The sequence below is a fragment of the Trichomonas vaginalis genome, chromosome IV (genome assembly GCF_026262505.1).
Source record: "Trichomonas vaginalis G3 chromosome IV, whole genome shotgun sequence".
Taxonomy (NCBI): Eukaryota; Parabasalia; order Trichomonadida; family Trichomonadidae; genus Trichomonas; species Trichomonas vaginalis.
The window spans coordinates 2,696,361-2,719,115 of NC_067206.1; the positions used below are offsets into that span (position 1 = coordinate 2,696,361).

Consider the following 22,755-nt stretch of genomic DNA (forward strand, 5'->3'; position numbering starts at 1 on the left):
CTGCACAATGGCAAAGAGCAGTCTCACCAAGGTTAGGTGTTCCACCAGCTCCTGTCAAAAATAGCATTTGGTCAAGTCCTTATATAAGATATGGTCTCCCACTAGGTTTGCTAGCTACAGCAGGAGCAGTAATGATGTTGAAAAGAAACAAAGCAAATGTTATAAATAATACTGAAGTAGCTGAATTTGAACAAACTCCGACACCATCGCCAAAACCAACGTCAAAACCAACGCCTTCACAAACAACACCTTCAATGACTCCTGAACCTATGAAAGTACAAACTCCTGTTCAAAAGTCAACTCCAAAACCGACTCCAACATTTAAACCAGAACCTACTCCTCAAATAAATCGTAAAACTCCTGCGTTTCCTTACTGAAAAAATAATGTTAGTTTTATTTTATTTGAACATTTTATTTAGAGAAATGACGACTAAAGTCACTGAAGCAATGAAACAAAATTTTTGGTAGAATACATTAAATCAGGAGCGGTTCCAGAAGGTTTTTACGTTCATACTATGAAGGATGGTAGAGTTCAGTTTAGAAAGATAAAGCAACCATTAGATAGAGAAGGTATTTTGAGAAAGATTAAACTTCATGAGGACAACATTGCTGAACTTAAGAAGAAGTTAGAAGAGTTGGAGAAAGGAAGAGAGTTATAAAGTAATGAATTCAAGGGTGAAAAAAGAGGTGAAAAAAGAGGTGAGATTTCACCACTTCACCTAAATTTATTTTTTCACCTCTGACAACGTTTATTTTTAAGTTTATTTTATTATTTAGCGAGAACGTTTATTTTTATATAAATGACAGAACAAAGCAACTCATACAAATCAAAACATATAACAAACATACATTTAAACATTTATTCTTCCTTCCTGAGCATAACATGTTCTTTCAAATACATCCGAGACCAGTTGACTTTCATTGACTGTTTATAAAGATAGAAATAGTTATATCATTAAACCATACGATGACGAAGGTAAGTTATGTAAATTGTACGTTAAGAAGTTAGAGAAAGTTTATGGCTTCAAGTATGACTACAATAGGGTTAACACTGATGATGAAGATATTGAGGAAAATTTATGAGAACATTAGTGAAGTTGTTAGTGAGAACGATAGTGAGAACGTTTATTTTTACATTAGTGAGTTCGTTAGTGAAGTGAAGTGGTTGGCGGCTTTGTAAATATTTAAGGTCAAGTTAGTGTTGTCGTTTGTGTTGTAAAATATACGTTAACGGTTTTGTAAAGTGTCAAATTCACAAGTATTGGGTAAAGTGGAACGCAATGCCACAGTACACAAGACTTGTATACTAACTTTGAAACACTTATGTCAAACGTTTTATATCTTAACTATACAAATGTTTTCAAAGAGGACATAGAAAAATATATTGAGGGTATAGAGTTTGTGAGATGTCATTGGACAGAGTTGTATGAAAAATATAAAGACAAGGAAAATGTTTTCTTTATAGTGGACCCGCCGTTCTATAACACATGGGATTTTCAATACCAAGTAGACTGGACTTTGAGAGACTCTTTAGAAACTTTAGACGTTTTACATAACCATCCATGCTTTTACTTTACATCCGATAAAAGTGGTTTGGAAACCGTTATGAGATGGTTAGAGGACATACATGACTATGAGTTTAGATATGACAAGATAGAATATGAGAGAGGTCCTATAAACCGGAGAAAGTGTCATAACAAAGAAATTTTATTGGTAAGTAAATGTGGTTTGAAATAGGACTACTTGTTTTAGGTTTTTTCCATTGTGTCATTTATTTATTTGACGTGGCAGAAAAGTACAGAGAATATGAAGATGAACCAATGCCTGCAAATGTCCAGTATATGTACTCGTAAGAGATATTTTTATCTAATATTAAATGGACGCACAGAACTTAGCGAATGCACAGCAACCTGGACAACCAAACCCAGAGAATATTCCAAATGAAGTTAGAATACAAACTGCAATGGCAAACTATGGTCAAGTGCCAACAGATGTACAAATGCAAACTGCCATGTCAAATGACGCTGCGTTAGGTTTGCCACCATGGTATGCAAATATGAGATGGAAAGATTTTATACAAACCCTGAAGTGGGATATAAACAACTTTATGCAGATGACGCGAACACAGGAGTTGACCCAGAATATGTTTTCTACCAGAGGAGAAACAGAATGTATGAGCTCCAGTTAAAAAATGCTATGGAACTCAGAAGGAAACGTAAGAGACTAGGCGGACATTAGATTTTACATATAGTAAAATGGGTTTCTTCAGTAAGATAGGAAACTTCTTTCGAAATGTTGGAAGAGGTATATGGAATGGAATAAAAACCGTAGGAAGAGGAATTTGGAACGGAGTCAAAAATATTGGTAAAAGAGTAGGTCAGTTTGTTGGTATTATACCTAAAGACCCTGAACCAGAAGAACAAGCTCCTGTTATACAACAGCCTGAACCTGCACCACAGTCAAGTTGGCAACCAAATCAACACCTCAACCGTATTAAAAAATTATATTTTTACCGTTCGATAGTAGTTGTATATGAGACTAAGTTCTAAGTAAAACGCATGGTATAATGGAATTATTCTCTTTCTTCCATCTGTTGTAAACCATACTTGAAAGTCTGAAATACTTCCACTTGGTGGTTCATATAGCTTTGTAGGTTTTTCGTAAAAGTCATTTGCCAAGCATAAAAAAGAGTTTTGTGCACCAGAAAATGAAGCATGAACTATAATAGCATCTGAGTCGAAAACATTTTCATATGTTCCATTAGGGTTTTCGACTTCATAAAAGTCCGGGTGTACTGGATATTCTGCAGGCTGATTTAACATCCTCAGAAATCTATACCATGCCAAGTTGTTATATTTTGTAGAAATATAAACGTTTTCTCCAAGGTCTTCTATTCTATTGATTTTAACAGTTGCATTTTTCCTGTCATATATAATATCGAGATGGTACTCTCCCTCGTCAATGCTATACTGGTTTGCATATTCGATATAGATATCGTTTATTTTTTCTTGAAAAGCTTGAAGAGTTGTTTCTAAGTTTACAAGCAAACTAACTTGTAAAAGTTTTCCCTGTTCAAATTTCTCATACATACGTTTTTCTTTGTTATAGTATCGAACTTCAAAACGACCGTAAATGGGAAACCATGTATGGCTTCTGAAATGAACTTCATTCTACGAAGCCAATAGCTTTTGTGACAGATGGGTCTCTTAACCATCTTAACGGGTAGTCAAAACGATAGCCTTCATGCTTTACGGTCTCTGTCTCAAACTTTTGACCGACATTAGTAAAAAGTTCATCTAATGGTTTAGTTGTAGCAACTCTTGAATTTTCTTTTTCTATGAAAGCATATTTTATCTAGAATAAAAATGTCAAATGAAAACAGCGTCTATGAGAGAAATACAACACAACCGACAACTCATTATACAAGCTCTAAATAAAACACAACAAACTTTTCAAACTATTCTAAGATATCTGAGTCATTGAAAGAAGGAAACTTAAAACTGACATTAAACCCAATGACAGATGAGTTTCTGTTTCAAGACAATAAGAACCATACTGTCTGTATAAATCCAACAAAAGGAACTTTAAACGAGAAACCTATATCTGAACTTCTTTTGAAAGCAGATGTTGACAACAAAGCTGACAAAACATATGTAGACGATGCAATAGCAAAAGAAGAAGAAGAGCTGACAAAGCTTATGCAACAAAAGAACATACTCATCCTGAACTAGCAGACAAAACATATGTTGACAATAAAATGTCAAGTGAAGTGACAAGAGCTGAAAACGAATATTCTAAAAAGACTCATACACATACCATTGCAAATATTACAAACTTACAAGAAACCTTAAACAGTAAAAGTGCCGTTGGACATACACATACCATTGCAAATATTACAAACTTACAAGAAACCTTAAACAGGAAAAGTGCCGTTGGACATACACATACCATTGCAAATATTACAAACTTACAAGAAACCTTAAACAGGAAAAGTGACGTTGGACATACACATACAAGTTTTACAACTGTTGCTATAGAAAATATTGAAGGAACGGTTGAAGAACCTGATGGGGATGTATTATATTGGAAACCTCCTAACTTTCCACAAGGTTTAACATCGGAAGAAAACATAACAACGACGAAATACATTAGATGTGAAATGTTTATGTCATGGAGGATGAAAATAACGTTAAATTCACTGCTCAAGATTTATATGAGAAGAAAGCAGACAAAACAGAGCTTCAAACATTAAAGACTGAAATACTTCAAACATTATATCCTATAGGCTCTATTTATACGTCAATGAACTCTACCAGACCAGAAACAGTTCTGGGTTTTGGTACGTGGACTCAAATAGTCGACAGGTTTTTGTATTGTGCAAACTCTTCAAAGGAAACAGGTGGAAGTAAAACGATTTCAGGTGAAAATTTACCTGCACACAGTCACTACATAGATTTAAGTACATCTCAAGCAGGTTTGCATAGTCATAGATTTTGGGATTGGTCAACAATGACAAAAGGTAAAGGATATGATGTTAAAGAGGACGTTAAGTTTGCTATAAATTGTTACTGGAATAACACTGAGGGAAGTGGATACCATACACATCGCGTTTCAGGGTATACGCAAACAACGGGACAAAGTAAAGACTACATGCCACCTTACATGACAGTTTACGCATGGTATAGAAATGCTTAGTCGTCATGTTCCACTTCTTTAGCATATTCGTCTGGAGTTGTCTTATATTTGTTAGGAACTGTCTTTGAAAGTATACCACCTTGAACTTTGACAAGTTTGAAACGAGGTCTGACAATAGTAGTTTTATCTTCTGCTTGCAGTCTGTACATTTTGCCATGTTTGCCTAAAACTTCATAATATTCTCTTGTATACTTTCTTCTATTTTTACGAACACGAATGTGAGTACCTGTCGGGTTCCCATTGTTGTCATAGTCAATAGTATTTTCATATGGGTCGCGTTTAGGTATTTCTATTTTTACTTTGTCACCTTTCTGAAGTTTGAAGCCCGGCATTCTTTCTTGTTTGTCTCTTTTGACTAAATTATTAAATATATAGTCTTTCTCTAAGTCAGGGTTGTTTTTCATTTCTTCGGGGGAGTGGTTTCCCAAACCTTTTTGTTTACGGTTATTGTAAATATTTTAAAACTTGTCTCATCTTTGCCATGGAGAAGTGTCTATACTTGTCGTCATATGACATTTCATTTGCTTCACCACCTTGTGGTTGGTTTAAGTCTCTTAACATTTTTATACAACCGTCAATGACACCAAGAGCAGAATGGTTTTGGTCGACAATGAAATATTGGTTTACATTTTTTGAACGCAGATAGTTTTTTACATCATCTGATTTGAAAGAACTTTCACAGTCAGATGTCAGTTTTGTTGGATGGTATTTGTCAACGAATATTGTCAAAGCAGTTTTCACATCTAAAATATTTTTGGACCATAATGGTATGGCTTCACAGTATCTTGTGTTTTGACCGACAAATATTAGCCAGTATGGAGGTCCATCTTCTCTATACCTCGGAATGTTTTCCAAGATATCCATAAACCAAGCATTTGGTGTTGAACTAAAGATTTTTACCATGAGTGCTTTCTTTGTTGCTTTAGAAACATAGGGGTCCTTGTTTGGATTCGTCATTTTTTAACCCATAAGAAATGGGTTTATTTGGCGCATTAGCAGGAGTTGCATCCAGATTTTTGCCCGCAGTGGGAACAATAGCCAGAGGTGTATTTGGAGTTGGAAGGAAGATTTTGAGTACATTAGGTATACTTAAAGAGAAAGCACAACCTATTATACAAACTGTACAGAAAGGTTGGGATGTAGCACGAGATGCAACAAATCTTATTCCAAATCCTGAAACAAGAGGAAAAGTTCAAGGATGGATGGACAATGTAGGAAGACAAGCAGGAAACTATTATAACAAAGCAAATGACTACTATAACCAAGCAGGACACTATATGGACCAAGGTGAAAGATTCTTTAACAGAGGATATAACCATGCACAACAATGGGTAAACAATAACCAACCTCAACCGCCTCAAACGTGGGAATGTAAAGTTTTTTACTGAGATGAAATGAACAATACAGCATTGAGACAAATGGGTTCAAGATGGATTTGTCGGCTTCCAGCAGTTACACAACGTGTTTGTCAAGTTCTTCCTATACCTCAGGAAGTTTTAGACCGACTTAAAAAACAACAACAACCAGTTGAAAACAAACCAAACTAAAATTTTTTACTGAGATGAAATGACCGAAGAAGTTGAAACGGTAGATTTGACACCACAAACAAAAAGTTCAGAACCATTGTCAAAACCTGTCAAAGAACTTACAGATGAAGAGAAAAATTCAATAATAGAAAGTGCCAGGTCTGGAAATACAAACTCTAACTACAAAGTCACTTTTCATAAAAATGGAACGGCAAGTATCTCAAAAAAGAAACAGACTCTCACAAATAAAATATTGAAGTCTGAAGGAGCTTTCGAGACAACAGATGGAAAAGTTTACTTCACTGACCAACAGTTCATTATAGAACATCTCATTGACTTAGAGTCGAAATATTCTAAACTTTACAACAAACACAAAAAGTTGAAAGGAAAACAAAAACAAATGGCATATGATATTTATGAAGATGTTGACGACACAACTGTTCCTGCAAGTGAAGTAAAGTCAGAGGAACCGAAAAGTGACGAAAAACAGATAGAAGAAGAGAAACCAAAAACTGAAGATAAACCAAAACCAAAGTTTAGTTTCCAAACTAAACCAAGTCAACCTTCATTAGCTGGTATGGGTTGGCGTCAAAGACTTATGGCAGCAGGCGGTTATGTTAAGTAAAGAGAAAAAAATATTTTTTTATTTTTATAAAAATGCCCCCATATAGAATGGATAGAAAGTCTGCTAGAATAAAAGCAGAGTTGCAAAGATATGGTTGGAGAGTTTCGAAGAATTTTAAATATAGGAAGGGAAGACCCATAAAAGTCTATGACAAATTGTCTGGTCTTCGCTACGAAATGGATTTGGAAACAGCACGTGCCAATTATCCAAACAGACTAGAGAGGTTAGAAGAAGAACGTCTTATGGACATGCCTTTCGATGTTAGTGAACCTCAAGTTGAAGGACACGACGGCTTTGCCAGATTCTACTGGAAACATGACGAACAATTGCATCCTTTGAGAAGGAAAAAAGGAAAAGGTGAAGACGCACATGCTCCCATGGAAAGAACAAGATATGCATATGAGAAGTACCGTGAAGTTAGAAGTCAAATTACTTCTGGTCGAACCTTTACAGTAAACTTTGACGAAGGAAAGAACAAAGAAGGCTTCATGGGTGTACTTGCTGCCATACAAGACGGAAATAAGAAAGGACACAATCTCAGATTGACCATAACAGATTTGGATGGTCACATTTACTATGCATATGGCAATGTCACAACAGCTGCAATGCTTCTTGACGCTTTCAAGACTACAAAGAGAGAACAAATGGTTGACTCCGACTCAGACATTTTGAATGCAATTGAAGGAATTGCAAGTGTCAAGTTCGAATGGTACCAACCTAACCCTCAAGCAGTCAGACAACATGTTTGTTAGATGAGAAATATGAAATGGCATACCATTTTAAAACAATATATTTTTACATATATTAAATGCTTCAGGTTGAAAAACAAAGAACAAAAGTAGCAGATACAAAACCGTTAGACTATATCTATACAAATGCTGGTAGGACTATTTCAGATGAAGAAATTTCATCCCGAGCATACAGGTTTGACTATCCAGTTCGTTGGCTTCAAAGTCCTTCAGATGCAAAGGCAATAGGATTTAGAAGAGTTTTGTTTTCAAATAGAACTAACGCGTTTATGTTCGCAGTATATTTTCATGGGCAGTATAAAGGTTCTGATGGTCTTATAGACAAATTTGACGAAATGAGGATCTTTACAGTTCGTTCAGACGAAAGTCTTGAGAAAACTCTAAATGACTTTCAAACTCAAATGAACAAATATTATTGGGAATTTCAAAAATACGACTCTTTACTAAATGGAACATACTATCTGAAACTAGAATATGACAAGATGAACTCCACCGTTTCATTTCAAAAGATTGAAATTAACCCTCCAAGAGATACAGAGTTTTTATTTTGGAAAGTAGACAAACGTTCTTGGGCACAATTTCTTCGGTTACTAAACCAGAACGAACCATTACCACCAGATGGTCCATTTAAATTTATACTTCCACCAGCAGATTTGACAGTTTATAGAAACGTGTTTGACCCTCAAAATGTTATGTGTCATGCAAGTTTCAGTTCAAGCAACAATAGTTTTCTATGTATCGGTAAGACTTTTATGACTTTGCTTCTAAATTCTACGAACCACCTAGTAACAGTTTCTCTGACTTTCAAGTTTGGTTCACAACAAATGGTGTGCAGCATATTATTCCATTGTACTATGACTTTTATCTCGAATTGTCTTTCATATACAACTACGGAAAAGTGCTGAAAAAGTGAGTTTATGTTAGCATGTTAGATCTCACCTCTTTTTTCACCTGTTTTTTCACCCTCTTGAATTTTCATGAAATTCCTTAAGATAGAAAAAAAGTGAGTTAAAATGAGATGTTTACTGAAGGTGCTACCATGTCACCGGGTAACCATGTGCTACCAGGTAATTTAACTTCTCTGAAAAAATGAGACAACATGACATTTTGACAACAGTCGGGAAAATGTCAAGACTTCTTCATCGTAACGAGTGTAAATGAACCAAAAATATTTTTTATGTTAGCATGTTAGATCTAACACGTTTTCTAACATTTTTTCTAACATCGTAGAAAACTCATGAAAACAATTTATTTTTGACCTAAAGACGCAAAGCGGTGGGACATAGCCCAAAAAATATATTTTAGGGTAGCATGTTAGATCTCACCTGTTTTTTCACCTCTTTTTTCACCTCTTTTTTCACCCGTTGAATTTTCATGAATTTCCTTAAGATAGAAAAAATAAAGTTAGTTTTTTAAAAAAAATATTTTTTATTTTTATTGTAAGAACAGTAATGTCAGTCGAAGCAAAAACGTTCACGAACAAATCTAATGGCGAAACATTCACAAAAGGCACTTATAACGGTATTGAAGTCTTACGTAGAGACAAGGATGGTTATATAAATGCAACAAATATGTGTCAGCAGTTTAGGAAAGACTTTAGAAAGTTGTTGGAAAATAAGTCCTGGGAAGAGTATTATAAGGCATTTTGTGAAGAATATAGCAACCGGAAGAATTCTGGCGGTTGGTTTTTATACAAAATTCATGCAGGAATTTCTGATGAAATCAAACAGGTTAGAGGAACGTATGTAGACCCAAGACTTCTAAACTATATAGCAATATGGGCTTCTCCAAAATATTGCATAGCAGTTGGAAAAATTATGGACTCCATAGACAAGAAAGTTCATGAGAAATTAGATGAAGAAGAACTTGAAGATACAGTAGAGAATGCTAAACCTTTGTTCGAACAAGAAGTTAGAAAAATGTGCGAAAAACAATTTGAACATGAACGTGAGATATGTTATGGTTATAGAGATTCTCCATACGAACTAGACCAATGGGAACAAGAAGATTTAAAGAGAGAATTTAGAGAATATGAACTCGCTAAGATAGCATTAGAAGCTGCAGAAAAGAAGTTAAAAGTTTGGGGTCGTTTTGTACCAAAATATTGTGGTAAATGAACCATTTATTTTTATTGAATTCGGCAAAAATATAATTTAGGGTAGAAGGTTAGATCTAACCTGTTTTCTAACCTCATTTCTACCCTCTTGAATTTGTCAAGACTTCTTCGTAAATGTTTTGTCATGACTTCTTCGTAAATGTTTTGTCAAGACTTCTTCGTAAATGTTTTGTCAAGACTTCTTCATCGTAATGAGCGTAAAGGACCCAAAAATATAATTTAGGGTAAGGTTAGATCTAACCTGTTTTCTAACCTCATTTCTACCCTCTTGAATTTTCATGAATTTTCCCGAAATAAAAAATAAAGTTAGTTATTTTTTTATTTTTTTTATTTTGTATAAAAGAACAGAAATGTCAGTCGAAGCAACAACAATTCAAACAACAGCACCAAACTCGTTAGTCATGAATCCAACATCTATGTTAGTAGAGATGAAAAAGCTTCATTCCTTCTTCATATACTTTTGAGACAGAAATCCAGAAGATAAAGCAGGAACTTTTAACAAGTACTTTGGACTGTTGTGCGAAAGATGAAACAAATGAACAGTATCTTTATGAAATGCAGGACCTCATCGACCATTTGCCCAAATTGCCTGAAATCCAACAACAAAAGCTCACTATTCCTGAATTCGACGAAATTGAAGTCAAAGCAACTGACTCAGTAGAAATAAAGAAGTTCATACGAAAGGTAAACTATGAGTTTCTAGGATTTCATTGCAACCATAAGGTTATGGACAAAGATTGCGACATGGTATATAAGAACATCTCTGACATATATAAATCTGAAGAATTTAAGACCTACGACAACTTTGTTCGTTAGTTGCAAAATGTGTATGGCAGATAAGAGATAAAGATAAAAGATGTAAAATATGGAACAAACAAATAAAACCAGCAGCTTTTGAGTTAAAGAAAACCATTGACGCTTTAGTTGTTCTAGCAGGTAAGGTTTCAGAATATAACGCAAAATGAACCCGCAATGTTCTAAATGTAAAGCAGCAATGAGGAGATATAACTACTCCGTCAAAGAGATAGAAAGAATGAAAACGACTATGCAGACTTAAAGAAAGAAGCAGAAAAGCCAGCAGAAGATAAAATGGACATGTTAGAATTTCTGACAAAAACTATCCAACTGCTGACGATTTCCTTCTATCTGACGTCAAGAAGAAATATAAAGAGACTTTCGGCATAGTTAAAACATTCGATATCCTCAGCGAAGAAATAGAAGCTACAAAACTGTTTAGAGTCTCACGAATTCATAACGTTTACCATGTAAAACGCTTATAAAAATAACTGGGTAGAAAAGAGGTTAGAAAACAGGTTAGATCTAACCATCTACCCTAAAATATATTTTGCTGAAAAATGACCAAAAATTCTGAGTAAAATAATTTTTAGGGCTTGTGTCAAACCGTTGAGTTTTCACAAAATTTAAAAAATAACGTTTACCATGTGAAACGCTTATAAAATAACTGGGGTAGAAAAGAGGTTAGAAAAAAGGTTAGATCTAACCTTCTACCCTAAAATATATTTTTGTCTGATTTACGCTCATTACGAAGAAGTTTTGACAAAACATATACGTTCATGTTTGACAAAACATTTACGAAGAAGTCTTGACAAAACATATACGTTCATGTTTGACAAAACATTTACGAAGAAGTCTTGACAAAACATATACGAAGAAGTCTTGACAAAACATTTACGAAGAAATCATGAAAATTCATGAGGTGAGAAAAGAGGTTAGAAAACAGGTTAGATCTAACCATCTACCCTAAAATATATTTTTGCTGAAAAAAATGACCAAATTTCATGAATTTCCTCATATGTTTGCGACCCGAGGAAAACCGAGGAACGAGATTCCGTACGAAAATCGTGAAAAAATGACCAAATTTCATGATATAACTGTATTTTTTTTACGAAGAGAACTTTGACACTTCGTCAAAAAAATCCCTGAAATCGTAAAAAAATGACCAAATTTCATGATATAACTGTTATTTTTTTACGAAGAGAACTTTGACACTTCGTCAAAAAAATCCCTGAAATCGTGAAAAAATGACCAAATTTCATTATATAACTGTTATTTTTTTACGAAGAGAACTTTGACACTTCGTCAAAAAAATCCCTGAAATCATATCTTTTATACAAGATAGAAAAAATAAAGTTAGTTTTTTATAAAATATTTTTTTTATTTTGTATGTAAAGACAGAAAATGACAAACATTGAGTTTGAAACAGTTAAAAAGATAGACAATGACACCAAAATGGTTAGAATAGGTGACTTAAACGTAAGATACTCAAAGAAATACAACAAATATTCTTTGTCAGACATTATATCTCCATCTGGAAAGAAAACATCCCATTGGGTTGGAATTGCTTCAACTCAGAAAATTTTGACAAGAAATCCTGAGCTTATGATATCGGTAAGATTCTATGGAACTACAGCATATCTTATAGACAAAAGTCTTATACCAATAGTTTTGTTATGGTTAGACCCAGTTGTTGGATATAACTTCATAACATATGGTTCATTCGATACTGAACGTTGCAGTGAGGGCTTACTTTACATCGTTCAGAAACCGAAGGACTTCAATACAAAGAGATATAAGATAGGAAGAACATATAATATAACTCAAAGATATGACAGTACAGTCAATAGAGTCAAGGTTGTGTTCGTTAACGATATGAGAGCTGCAGAAACAGAACTGCTTGAAAAGTTTGAGAAAATGTATGGTGCTCCCACGAAAGGTAAAGAAACGTTTGAAGTAGATGAGATAGGTAAAGCTATAAAATTATTTGACGAAGTTGCTGAAAAATACATGTAAAGCGTTTATTTTTGGTCTTTTGTGAAAGTCAGGAAATAACGCTAATTTTTTATAAAATATTTTTTTTATTTTGTATGTAAAGACAGATATGTCAACAACAGAGAACACAACAACTGCTATCGTCCATGAAGATATAAATGAAGAATACGAGTGGGTTCAGTATAACAAACAGTTACGTCTCATTCGTTCGGTCAAAGACGATATGTACCAAATGCAAAGTATTTTGAATGCTCTTCGTTCTACAAAGCAAGCACATCATTGGTTTGAAAACCAACAGACAAAAGAACTTTTAGAAGAATTTCCTCATATGTTTGCTACCCGCGGAAAACCGCGGGTAGAGATTCCGTACGAAAATCGCAAGAATTTGGCTCCTGGTTTGAGAGGCTGGTATGTACATAGACTTCTTGTAAATGCTGTTGCAATGTGGGCTTCACCTCGTTACGCTTGTTATATTTTCATGATGTTAGATGAAATTCATAGACAAGAACGTGAAGAGATGGAAAAGAAACTTCAAGCAAAAGATGAAGTCATTGAAGCAAAAGACAAAAGCCTTCAGAAAAGAATACCACGTTCGGTACCAAAAGGAAAGGAAAAGAACTATAAGTATATGATTTATACTGAAGAGATGGAAAATGAAGAAGACAGAGATATGGTTATGTTGCATTTAGTCAGAAGAAACAACAAAAGCTTTTACGACCTTGCTAAGATTTACAAATCTGACAGAAATTGGTTCTATCGCGAAAACTTACCGATTTCAATGACACCGAATGAAGATGTGAAACAAATAGTTCAAGATACGTTACCTCAAACACACTATGATATTAAAGGTTGTACAATACTTACCTTCAAAGAAGATTTGCCGCTACTGAAAGAAAAAATAACAGAGTATTTTGACAACTTCAAACAAGCAGAGTAAATGAACCATTTATTTTTCAAGCTTGACTTCAGATGGCTCAGGTAGCTCTATAAGGTAAATTGTCTTGTCAAATCCTTCTGGCATTCCGAGTCCTTCCTTCCGACAGGAAAAAATTTTCCTTCCGACAGGAAGAACTCTTCCTTCCGACAGGAAAAAATTTTCCTTCCGACAGGAAAAAATTTTCCTTCCGACAGGAAAAAATTTTCCTTCCAACAGGAAAAATTTTTCCAGTTGTCCGTCGTAAACCATTCAAATTTTCGAAAATTGAGAACTTTTTGGTCGAACTTCAGAAAAAGTTTTTCCTTCCGACAGGAAAAAATTTTCCTTCCGACAGGAAAAATTTTTCCTTCCGACAGGAAAATATTTTCCTTCCAACAGGAAAAGTTTTTCCTTCCAACAGGAAAAGTTCTTCCTTCCGACAGGACACAAACGAATGTCCGACGTACCACCAACCGAGTCCATTCCAAAGCCAGAAGAACCGAAAGCTGCAGCACCACAACAGACTAAGACTAAACACTTACATTTTTCAAGCTTGACTTTTTACAATTTGAACTTTGTTTGCGTAGATATGAATTCTGAAAGAAGTATGAGGGTCTTGTATGACTTTGTACTTCTCCCATAGTTCATGTCTGTCAAACTTACCTGCCATGGACTCTTTCATAAGTTCCATGAAATCGTCTTCGGACAATCCGGGGAAAAGTATAATATCAGTAAGTATTCTCTTTACATCCTTACTTAAACTCTTGGCTGTCTGTACACAAATGACAACAGAGATGTTAAAGTGTCTGAGCTTCTTAAGAATTCGACACATGTCTTGTTCTCTATTCTTTAACAAAGGATGAGAAGCAAAGTCATCTAAGATAAGAAGACATCTATGAGGATATGTCTTCCAATCGTAAGATTGCAATTTCTTCGAAATGTATTCTATCTCTTTCTGTTTGTTTCTGAAGTGTTTCTTCTCTAATATTCTCTGCATTTCCTCATTTGGGTCTTTAAACTTAGAATTTATATACTCATTTATAGCATTGTACTTCAAAACTCTTCTTTGGTACTTCTTTATCCAATCTAACAACTCAGAGTCTTTTATACATACTAACTTAGACTTTTTTATAATATCTTTGAACGAATTGACGGTTTGGTCAAATTGACCCGAAGTACTACAAATAACAACTAACTCATAGAATGGGTTCTTCTCATCTAGTTCTTGTTGTTGTGCAGCCATTTTAAGATAAGTGAAAGTCTTACCCGACCCAGGTGGTGCAATTAGACCTGTTATACCATTCTGAGCAAATAAGAACTTTTCATGTATGGGTTTTATCTGAGCATTTTCTAACTTCCTCTTGTTCTTGTTTAAAACATTCTCAAATTTCTTGTCAATGTCAGCAAACTTTTTTTCTAACATATTTTTAGAAAAATTAAAATTTTTATCTTTTTAGAAAATGTCTAGCGATTTCGCTATCTATATTCGAGACAAGCTTTTTGACAGCAAAACATCTGTAGACCATAAAATCTTACATAGTGTAAACAAGAAAGGTGAATTTGTTCTAAAGTTCTGTTTCTGGGAATATGACAAGAACCATAAAACATTAAGCAGAGCAGTCTTAAAATTTGTCAATGACAGACTTGTTGACAGAGATGACGCCTCTTGGAGAGATGAAGTCCAACAAAACTTCTTAGAATGCAAAGAAGACACATGCACTGTTCTTGAAGATGAAATAGAAAACAGAATAGATGAGCTATTAAAGGACAAAGAACTTTTACAAAAATATGGTTCTGAGAAGTTTGACATAACTCTACCAGAAAAGAAGAAGAGAGAAAAGAAAGAAAAGAAAGTAGAAGAAGAGAAGAAAGAACCAGAGCCAGAGAAGAAGAAATTTGACATGTAAAAATAAAATTTTATTTTTAGAACATTTCTGGGTCAATGTCAATGTTCTCTTCCTCTTTAGGAGCAAACACTGGCTTAGACTCTAAAATCTTTTTACCCAATTTACCTTGAACTTCTACAACTTTAGACTCATAATATTCATAGTCGTTGCTTTCTTTGGTTCATAAGGTATAACAAGTTTGTATGCTTTGCCTTCTTTAAGGTTTGAGAACCTTCTGTCAAAACTTTCTTTGACTGTTAACAAACCTTCTATGTCTAAGTCTTCAAATTTCGCACCATTTTTAGTCACAATAGCAAACTTAACTGGTTCGATGTTCCAAACTTTGCTGAATGAAGACTTTTCAAAATGGTAGAAGTAAACATTCAAATATGTGAATGGGTCTAGTTCTTCTTTAAGTCCTGACATGTACTTGTTTACTGAGATGAATTTTGTCATCTTTTCTATCGGATAAAAAAATATTTTTTTTTAAAATTTACTCAGAAAAATTTTTCTTTGTATATACACCATTCTGTACGTCTAAAAGACTTTTGACATTTGCCAAGAATGTTCGTTTAGAAGCTGTCATATAACCATACTCTTGACAATATTGTTTATACGAATCGTACAATGACCTTTCATCTAAACACTCAAAGTCAGTTTCATCTATGAACAGTTCATATACACTCTTGTTTGCTTCTAACAATGTTTGTCTCTCTTCGGTATGTGGAATTTGTCTTGGATTGAACTTTGAAATATCTAATGTCATGAAATATGAGAACAAGTGGTTGTAAAAGTCAGATGTCAAAGTTTCTGACAAAGCGTCAAAATATTCTGTATCTTGCATATGAGAATCTGACGTTCTGACAACTACATATCTTCTGTCAGAACTTTCTAACTTCATCGGAACAGCATTGTTTGAAACCATAATGAAATTTGCAACATTTTCACAAACTCTTTGGTCTTTATATTTTCTTTCAACAACTCCAACTTTGTCTGTTATAAGACTCTTCAAAGCATCTGAGTTCAAAACTTTTGTTGTATCTATACTTTGAAGTTCGTTACATACTATAAGTTTCATATTCTCTATTGAAGAGTTAAATTTACCGCAGATGTTTTCTAAGTTTGTCATATTCGGGTTTGAATAGCCCTCTAACAGTTTGCATAAGATATCTGTAAAGAACGTGTTCTTACCTGTTCCTTGTTTTCCAATTATAATGAGAGCAGTTTCATTTTTAGCACTTGGATGTTGTAAGATGTTTGCAAACCAACATAAGATATACTCATAGACTCTTTCGTTTCCATTGCATATAATTTCTTTGACATGGTCTAACCAAGCTTCTATAATATTTTCTTTCCATTCTACTTGTTCGTATTTATATCCAGTGAAGATAGAATAGAAGTTTGGAGAAGGTGTATAAAACTTTATACCACGAACTGAAAAATCTTCTAACTTTGACAATAAGATATCCCAAGCATCTAACATCTTCATACCAACTTGTACAACTTTTATTTTCTTAAGTTTCTGTCTACATTCTTGTTCTGACACTATTGTTGCTCTTGGTTTGTTAAAGACTACATCCCATTCTTTCATAACATAACATTCTGGGGCAGAGTCGACATAAATGACTAAACGTTTCAAATTTTCGACTGCTTTGTTATAGTCTCGAAATGGACACATATTTCTGAATGTTTGGAAGTCATAAAAATCTGAAACATCTATTCTGTACATTTTTATAAAAATAAAAAAAATATTTTTTTATTCTTGAGCTATTTGTTGCATTTGTTGTTCTTGAGCTATTTGTTGTTCTTGAGCTATTTGTTGTTGAAGTTGTTCTTGTAATACAATACTTTCACCAGTTGCATCTTCCAATTCGAAACTTTTGCCGTCATTGACAAATACATAGGACATAAAAGTTTTACAGGAACAAAGTTTGCGTCAACTAAGGTTAAGTTTATGTTTGCTAAAGTGTTTGAGTTTACTAAAGCTGAAAACTCTGCATTCGAATGAACAATAGGCAAACCAGCAGAGAATGTGTTGTTTATACGCATAAGTATCTTTTGGTCATAGTAGTTTCTGTCGACATTCGAATAGCACTTTGAACCTAAGTTTGAAACAATATATAAAATAGGTGTACTTAAAGTCAATGGAATAGACATTCCTTGTATGACACCTTTTCCTGTTATAGGAAACTGTTGGTAGTAAAAACCAGATATAAGTTTTGTATTATAGCTCATATCGTTTATAGTAAACTCAGTCGGACATCCAAACATAATGAAACCTGCTCTAGTTGCAGCACATGTTACACCCGTACTTAAAGTATTAAATAAGTCAACAAAACCTGTTGGTGGTATATCTGAGTAAGTATCTTCAAAGGAGTATTTTTTACCATTCACAACAATAAAATCTTCTGGTGTCAAAAGAGCAAAACAGGCTTTAGTCGTCATTGTGTTTAAAGTTAGTTTACAATATCGTCCTTGAGGACTTTGTAAGTTTGTTGTTATAGAATTATATGACTCAGGGTTTTTAGTCGTAATAGTATAACCACTATGTCTTCTGCCATTTATATATATTTAAAAGTTTTTCTGAAAGTGGAGAAGAAACTTCATCTAAACTTTCACATGGCGTTTCTTGAAGTTCTCTGTCTAAGAAGTTCAAATATTTTGTAAAGACATAGAACTTTCCTTTGTCTACACGAACAAACAAAACAGGGTCTTTCATATCGTTCAAAAGTGTGTAAAGTCCTTTACATGAAATAAAGTCTATATTATTTTTCTTCAAACATCTTTCAAGAAGTTTTGACATTTTTACTTAGCAAATAAACTTTAATGAAATGTTGTGGTCGTCAAATATTTTTATAACGTCTGGGAAACTATATTTTAAGTTCAACGTTTCACCTCCTTTCATAACGTATATCTTGTCAATGACATTATATGAAACACCACAGCAACTAACGTCGGGTTCTATTTCTTTGATGTTTATATCGTCTGCCTCTGTCAAAAGTTTCAATAGTTCTTTCAAAACTTCATGAGGTGCAATGACATATGAGTTCACTTTTACAGGGTTGTGTTCGACCAAGTTTAACATTATACCTAAAGCTTGACAAATCTTCTCCTGAGTTTGAAGTTTGTCTTTCAGTTGTTGGTAGTCGTTTCGAATATCTGCAACAGAACTTAAGTCTCTGCTAACTTCAGGATATGTTGGTTGTTCTTTTACAGGAACAATTGTTATACCATCTTCGTCTCGTATGGTTTCCCCACTTCAACATCTCTGTCTTTGACATTGACAACAACACTTTGACTGTTTGTTTGAGTTGGTGAATTTAACTTCACATCTGCCACCGCCATTAAACCTTTTGAAACACTTACGCTTCTATTTTTCGGAAATGACATTTTACTTAGAATAAAAAGATGGACGTATTTGAGTATCTCTTCGAATTGAAGCAGAACAAAGTTTACACACACAAAAAATACAAATACATTGACAGAATAGTTCTTTATACAAACAATGGTAAATGTTATAGAATAGCAGTCTTTGCTGAACCAAAATATTTTCATAAAGCAAAGAAAGTTGGTATAACTGAAATGGTGAAAGTTCTTGAAGCAGACAAAAATATAACTTCAAAACTTACAGATATTTCTAAAGGAAGTTTATAATACAATATTATGTCAAAACTGGCGTACTGTCAATATTTGACGGAGAGAAGTCAGTTCAAGAACAACTTACTGACCTGCTGCCAAAATCTGCTCGATGGAAGCTGTCGTTATGCCAATCTGAGGAGCCCCAGCAGGTTTCATCGAACGAATCTTCAAAAGAGCATCTTCCGTGAAAAGTGCTATTGGTTTTGTAAACTTCTTTGCTTTCAATTCATCTGGACCGTCTCTGTCACCAGTATATTGTATTTGTACAGTACCAACAGTTGAAATACCACCCATAAAGTCTTCTGAGTCAGCAAATGGAATGCCAAGCCAAAAGTTTGAACGGTCTCCATTTGTATATTGAGTTTTTTGACCTCCTGTATGAGTCCATACTTTCACATATGGCATAATAGAACTTTGCATTTCAGGGTTAATGGTTGTTGTGAAGTTGTTGTTAAAGTTCATAGCATCTAATGTCAAGTTGTATGACCTCATATCCTCAACTGTAGAATATTCTTCTCTTGGATAATATTTGCCATCTATGTTTATATGATATTTAATACCGGGGTTGTAGAAACAAGAATAGTCATTTATAGTTCGTCTGAAAGAACAAACATAGTATCTGCATGTTTCATTGCAGTTGTTAAGGCAATATCTGTTCTTGCACCTGGGTCAGCACTTTGGTTTCCAACTTCACCTGCAAAGTCTTTGACAGATATTTGGTGTATAGGGAACATAAGTGGAACTGCAATATATTTGGCAGCTAAAGCATTTGAAATATCTGGGTCCAACATATAGACTGCAAGTCTGCTTTCTATTCTCTTGCATTCAAATTTTTCGCATGTGAACTTAACTGGGTCCCAAGCAGTTCCAGCAGCATTGAAATAATAGTTTACTTCAGTGTTGAGGTTTGAGAAACCAAAGTCTAAGTCAACTTTGTCTTTGCAAAATTCGGCGAATGACGTTTTATTGTTCCCTCTACGTCTGTAAGAGTGAATGGGTCTTGTGTTGGTGCAATGACTAAGTTATTTTTGCTTGGAGTAAGTTCAATAGAAATTTTTCCTGCCCAGTTTGGCAAGTATCTTAAAAACCTGAAGATGAGGAAAGATGACAAAGGAACTCTAAGTTTCAGTTTTACTTTGGTTACTGCTGCTGCAGTTTGTCCAGAAAGGTTAACATAAACTCCTGGAACGTTAGGGTCAAGTCTTCTTATTTTCTCAATAGTTGCATATGGTCTGTTTGTTCTCTAGCTTGTGGTTGTACTGAGTTTCTCAAAGCGAACCATTCATAGTTTGCCCATGTTACTGTTTGAACTAAGTCAGAGTTAGAATATATCTTATATCCCATGAAAACTTCTGGAGCATATTGGTATCCGACATAGAAAATTCCATTGCAACCTTTCTTGTCAGACAACTTGGCAGAAGGTTTTATTTCAATGTCTTGTTCCACGTATAAGAATGAGTTGTCAATAGAAATAATATGAAACCTGTCGCAAGCAATATCTACTGTTGTTGAAGAACCTTCTCCAAACTCACCTACGTTTCCATAAGAAACAGCAGTTGTATATTCGTAAGTTCCAGGAACTATTTCTGACCTTCTAATGGCATTGTCGCATTCGTTATACCATTCGGAAACATTTCCGTTCATGGCATCCAAAACTGTTGGCGTTATATTCTGAGCGGCGTACATTTCATATGGGTAAAAATATAGAATAGTTGGATTTATTGTCATAATAGTCGGACCAAGCTTTACTTTCTTCCTGACTGAGTTTTTAACTCTTCTTTTTCCTTCATTGCCACTACTTTCACTAGATGAAGTTACTTCTTCACTACTTTCACTTTGTTCTACTCTTCTCTTCTTCTTTGGTGTCGCTTTTGGTAACTTGCCCTCTGCTTCAAGTTGTTGCATCTTTGCCTCATGTTCACCTAGTATGTTGTAAATTTCCCATGTCCTTTTTGCCTTTGGGCTCTGGTCGCCCATCTCAGGTAACCTATATCCTAGAAAGATTTTGTCATAGTTTGTATTTGAGTCTTCGCGTATTGTTTGCATGACTCTTTCCTGAGTTTCCGGTTCAAGCTCTTCAAACAGAGCTTGTCCATATGGAATAAGCTCGTTTCCAAATATATGTTTTTGTAGCCATTCTGGTTTTCTTTCCATGTTACCAATAATATCTTTGTGAATGGGAAAGCTTTTACCCAACGTTTCAGGCTTGCGTCATTTATTTCTGTAGTTGGTTTTATTTTGTCAAGGAACATGTTTTTCAATACTAACATTTCATTTGGTACTGTCCATTTGAGTTTTCTTAAATATTCATCCCTTCTCGGTTCATTGTCTGCAAAGTAAGTTTTTATGACATTTTGTAAACTTTCGTTTGCAAGGTCATGTACAATAGGTTCTCTTCCTTCTCCCTAACTTTCTTTCTAAACTCTTCACCAAATATACCATCTTTATGGTTCTGTGTAGTTCTTTGAGATAAATGTTCTAGAACGTCAGGTGTTATATTTCCATCAGCCATGTTCATTTCATACTGGTCCAAAATATCTGCATGTTTCATATCTTTCAATGGCATTAAAGCCGCGCTGAAAATACCAGCTATAATCTGGTTCACCATTGACTTCCATTGCGTCTACAACTTCTTGGAATTGTGGTTGTAAGTTTATGAACCACCTATCCGGGTTAGCTTTATGACCCCATCTCATTGTAGTTCCATAGTCTGCAGAAACAAAAGTAGGTTTGTTTATATTGGTTAGGTTCTGAATGAACTTTAAACAATGTTTCATTTCTATATGTTTTGTTGAAATTTAACCTTTTATTTTCACCGAGTTCAGCCAAAGATTGAACGTTATATGGTCGTAAGTAAAAAGGGTTATTGTATTTGCGTACATTTTCTTTCAGTACTTCCATTCTATGCTGAATATTTTCATCTGGTGTTGGAGTCTTTTGTATGTCGGCAAACATTTTTCGATATTCTTCTACTATGTCAGCCGAATTTTTCTTAGACTCTTGGAAAGATTCCATATTCACCGCATACTCTTGTTGAGGGTCAAGATTTTTCGGCTGTTCCAAATCTTCATCTAGTTCTGTGAAGTTAGTTTCCAAAGGAGGGACTTGTTCGTTTCCTTCAGGCTCTTCTAGCTGTTGTTGCTGAACTATTTCTTCCATGTCTGGTTGTATCTGAACTTCTTCCTGTGGAGTTTCTTGTACCTCATCTGCTGGCATTTCATATATTCCGAGACCGTTTTTAACAAGTTCCCTATCTAAGTCATCCGGACTCATAAACCTTTCTTCTTTCGTTCCGTCTCTATTTTTTACGCGTTTCATGAAGAGAGTTGAATTGTCATTTAGCTCTGACACCAAATATCTCGGAGTAAATTCAGTCATGTCATTTGGATGATATGCTATTAAATCATATCCCTTAGCGAGCTTGTATTTTCCAGGTTTGAAATTATATCCCATTTGGTGCTGAGCCATAAAGCTAAATAGGTTCGGGTCAGTATTTCCTTCCTTGAACTTTCTAATAGCTTCTTTATATCTGTCACTAAAGTCAAGAGTATCTGGGTAACCATAGTCTTCCTTAAGCATTTTTAAGAATTCTTGGTTTCCTTGTTCTCTACTTCTTTTATGTCCTTGCTCTGTTTGTGGTTGTTGTTGTGCAGGGTTTTGAACTGTTGGTTGCTGTGCTGGTTGCTGTGCTGGTTGTGGTGCTGGTTGTTGTGCAGTGTTTTGAACTGTTGGTTGTGGTGCTGGTTGTTGTGTTGGTTGTGTTGTTGTGCTGGTGTTGTTGTTGTGTGCGGTTGTTGTTGTTGTGTTGGTTGT

The 22,755-nt window shown here is 34.6% G+C and overlaps 7 protein-coding genes and 8 pseudogenes across 15 annotated transcripts, besides 3 other annotated features; 8 read left to right on the top strand and 7 right to left on the bottom strand.

Annotated features, from left to right (window-relative positions):
- Nucleotides 1-1,312: part of a mobile genetic element that runs on past the window's edge.
- Nucleotides 132-377, top strand: TVAGG3_0016560 (kinase C, putative-related family; the record flags this gene model as incomplete). The annotated part of the gene is made up of 1 exon (XM_053888372.1): nt 132-377. One exon carries the CDS (start codon nt 132-134, stop codon nt 375-377), a length of 246 nt encoding a protein of 81 aa, XP_053744487.1.
- Nucleotides 647-1,312: a terminal%2Cinverted (terminal inverted repeat of Maverick transposon ID:TVAGG3_0016530).
- Nucleotides 1,313-2,501: 1,189 nt separating this feature from the next.
- On the bottom strand, nt 2,502-3,089 carry TVAGG3_0016570 (uncharacterized protein; the record flags this gene model as incomplete). Its single annotated transcript, XM_053888373.1, has 1 exon — nt 2,502-3,089. The coding sequence occupies one exon, from the start codon at nt 3,087-3,089 to the stop codon at nt 2,502-2,504; it is 588 nt and encodes a 195-aa protein (XP_053744488.1).
- A 707-nt stretch (nt 3,090-3,796) lies between these two features.
- Nucleotides 3,797-19,545: a mobile genetic element.
- TVAGG3_0016590 lies at nt 5,670-6,026 on the top strand (annotated as a pseudogene). Its single transcript has one exon. A coding segment is annotated over exon 1 (357 nt).
- Nucleotides 6,090-6,242, top strand: TVAGG3_0016600 (uncharacterized protein; the record flags this gene model as incomplete). Its single annotated transcript, XM_053888374.1, has 1 exon — nt 6,090-6,242. One exon carries the CDS (start codon nt 6,090-6,092, stop codon nt 6,240-6,242), a length of 153 nt encoding a protein of 50 aa, XP_053744489.1.
- TVAGG3_0016610 (uncharacterized protein) lies at nt 7,224-7,598 on the top strand (the record flags this gene model as incomplete). Its single annotated transcript, XM_053888375.1, has 1 exon — nt 7,224-7,598. The coding sequence occupies one exon, from the start codon at nt 7,224-7,226 to the stop codon at nt 7,596-7,598; it is 375 nt and encodes a 124-aa protein (XP_053744490.1).
- TVAGG3_0016620 (uncharacterized protein) lies at nt 9,047-9,712 on the top strand (the record flags this gene model as incomplete). The annotated part of the gene is made up of 1 exon (XM_053888376.1): nt 9,047-9,712. The coding sequence occupies one exon, from the start codon at nt 9,047-9,049 to the stop codon at nt 9,710-9,712; it is 666 nt and encodes a 221-aa protein (XP_053744491.1).
- Nucleotides 10,062-10,991, top strand: TVAGG3_0016630 (annotated as a pseudogene). The gene has a single exon. A coding segment is annotated over exon 1 (930 nt).
- On the top strand, nt 12,611-13,438 carry TVAGG3_0016640 (KilA, N-terminal/APSES-type HTH, DNA-binding family; the record flags this gene model as incomplete). Its single annotated transcript, XM_053888377.1, has 1 exon — nt 12,611-13,438. One exon carries the CDS (start codon nt 12,611-12,613, stop codon nt 13,436-13,438), a length of 828 nt encoding a protein of 275 aa, XP_053744492.1.
- TVAGG3_0016650 lies at nt 15,160-15,324 on the top strand (annotated as a pseudogene). Its single transcript has one exon. A coding segment is annotated over exon 1 (165 nt).
- On the bottom strand, nt 15,341-15,759 carry TVAGG3_0016660 (annotated as a pseudogene). The gene has a single exon. A coding segment is annotated over exon 1 (419 nt).
- On the bottom strand, nt 16,226-17,032 carry TVAGG3_0016670 (annotated as a pseudogene). The gene has a single exon. A coding segment is annotated over exon 1 (807 nt).
- Nucleotides 19,024-19,434, bottom strand: TVAGG3_0016680 (protein of unknown function, DUF4106 family; the record flags this gene model as incomplete). Its single annotated transcript, XM_053888378.1, has 1 exon — nt 19,024-19,434. One exon carries the CDS (start codon nt 19,432-19,434, stop codon nt 19,024-19,026), a length of 411 nt encoding a protein of 136 aa, XP_053744493.1.
- A 730-nt stretch (nt 19,546-20,275) lies between the features above and the next one.
- TVAGG3_0016690 lies at nt 20,276-20,628 on the bottom strand (annotated as a pseudogene). Its single transcript has one exon. A coding segment is annotated over exon 1 (353 nt).
- Nucleotides 20,629-20,773: 145 nt separating this feature from the next.
- On the bottom strand, nt 20,774-21,048 carry TVAGG3_0016700 (annotated as a pseudogene). The gene has a single exon. A coding segment is annotated over exon 1 (275 nt).
- Nucleotides 21,049-21,407: 359 nt separating this feature from the next.
- TVAGG3_0016710 lies at nt 21,408-22,410 on the bottom strand (annotated as a pseudogene). The gene has a single exon. A coding segment is annotated over exon 1 (1,003 nt).
- Nucleotides 22,411-22,755: the final 345 nt, after the last annotated feature.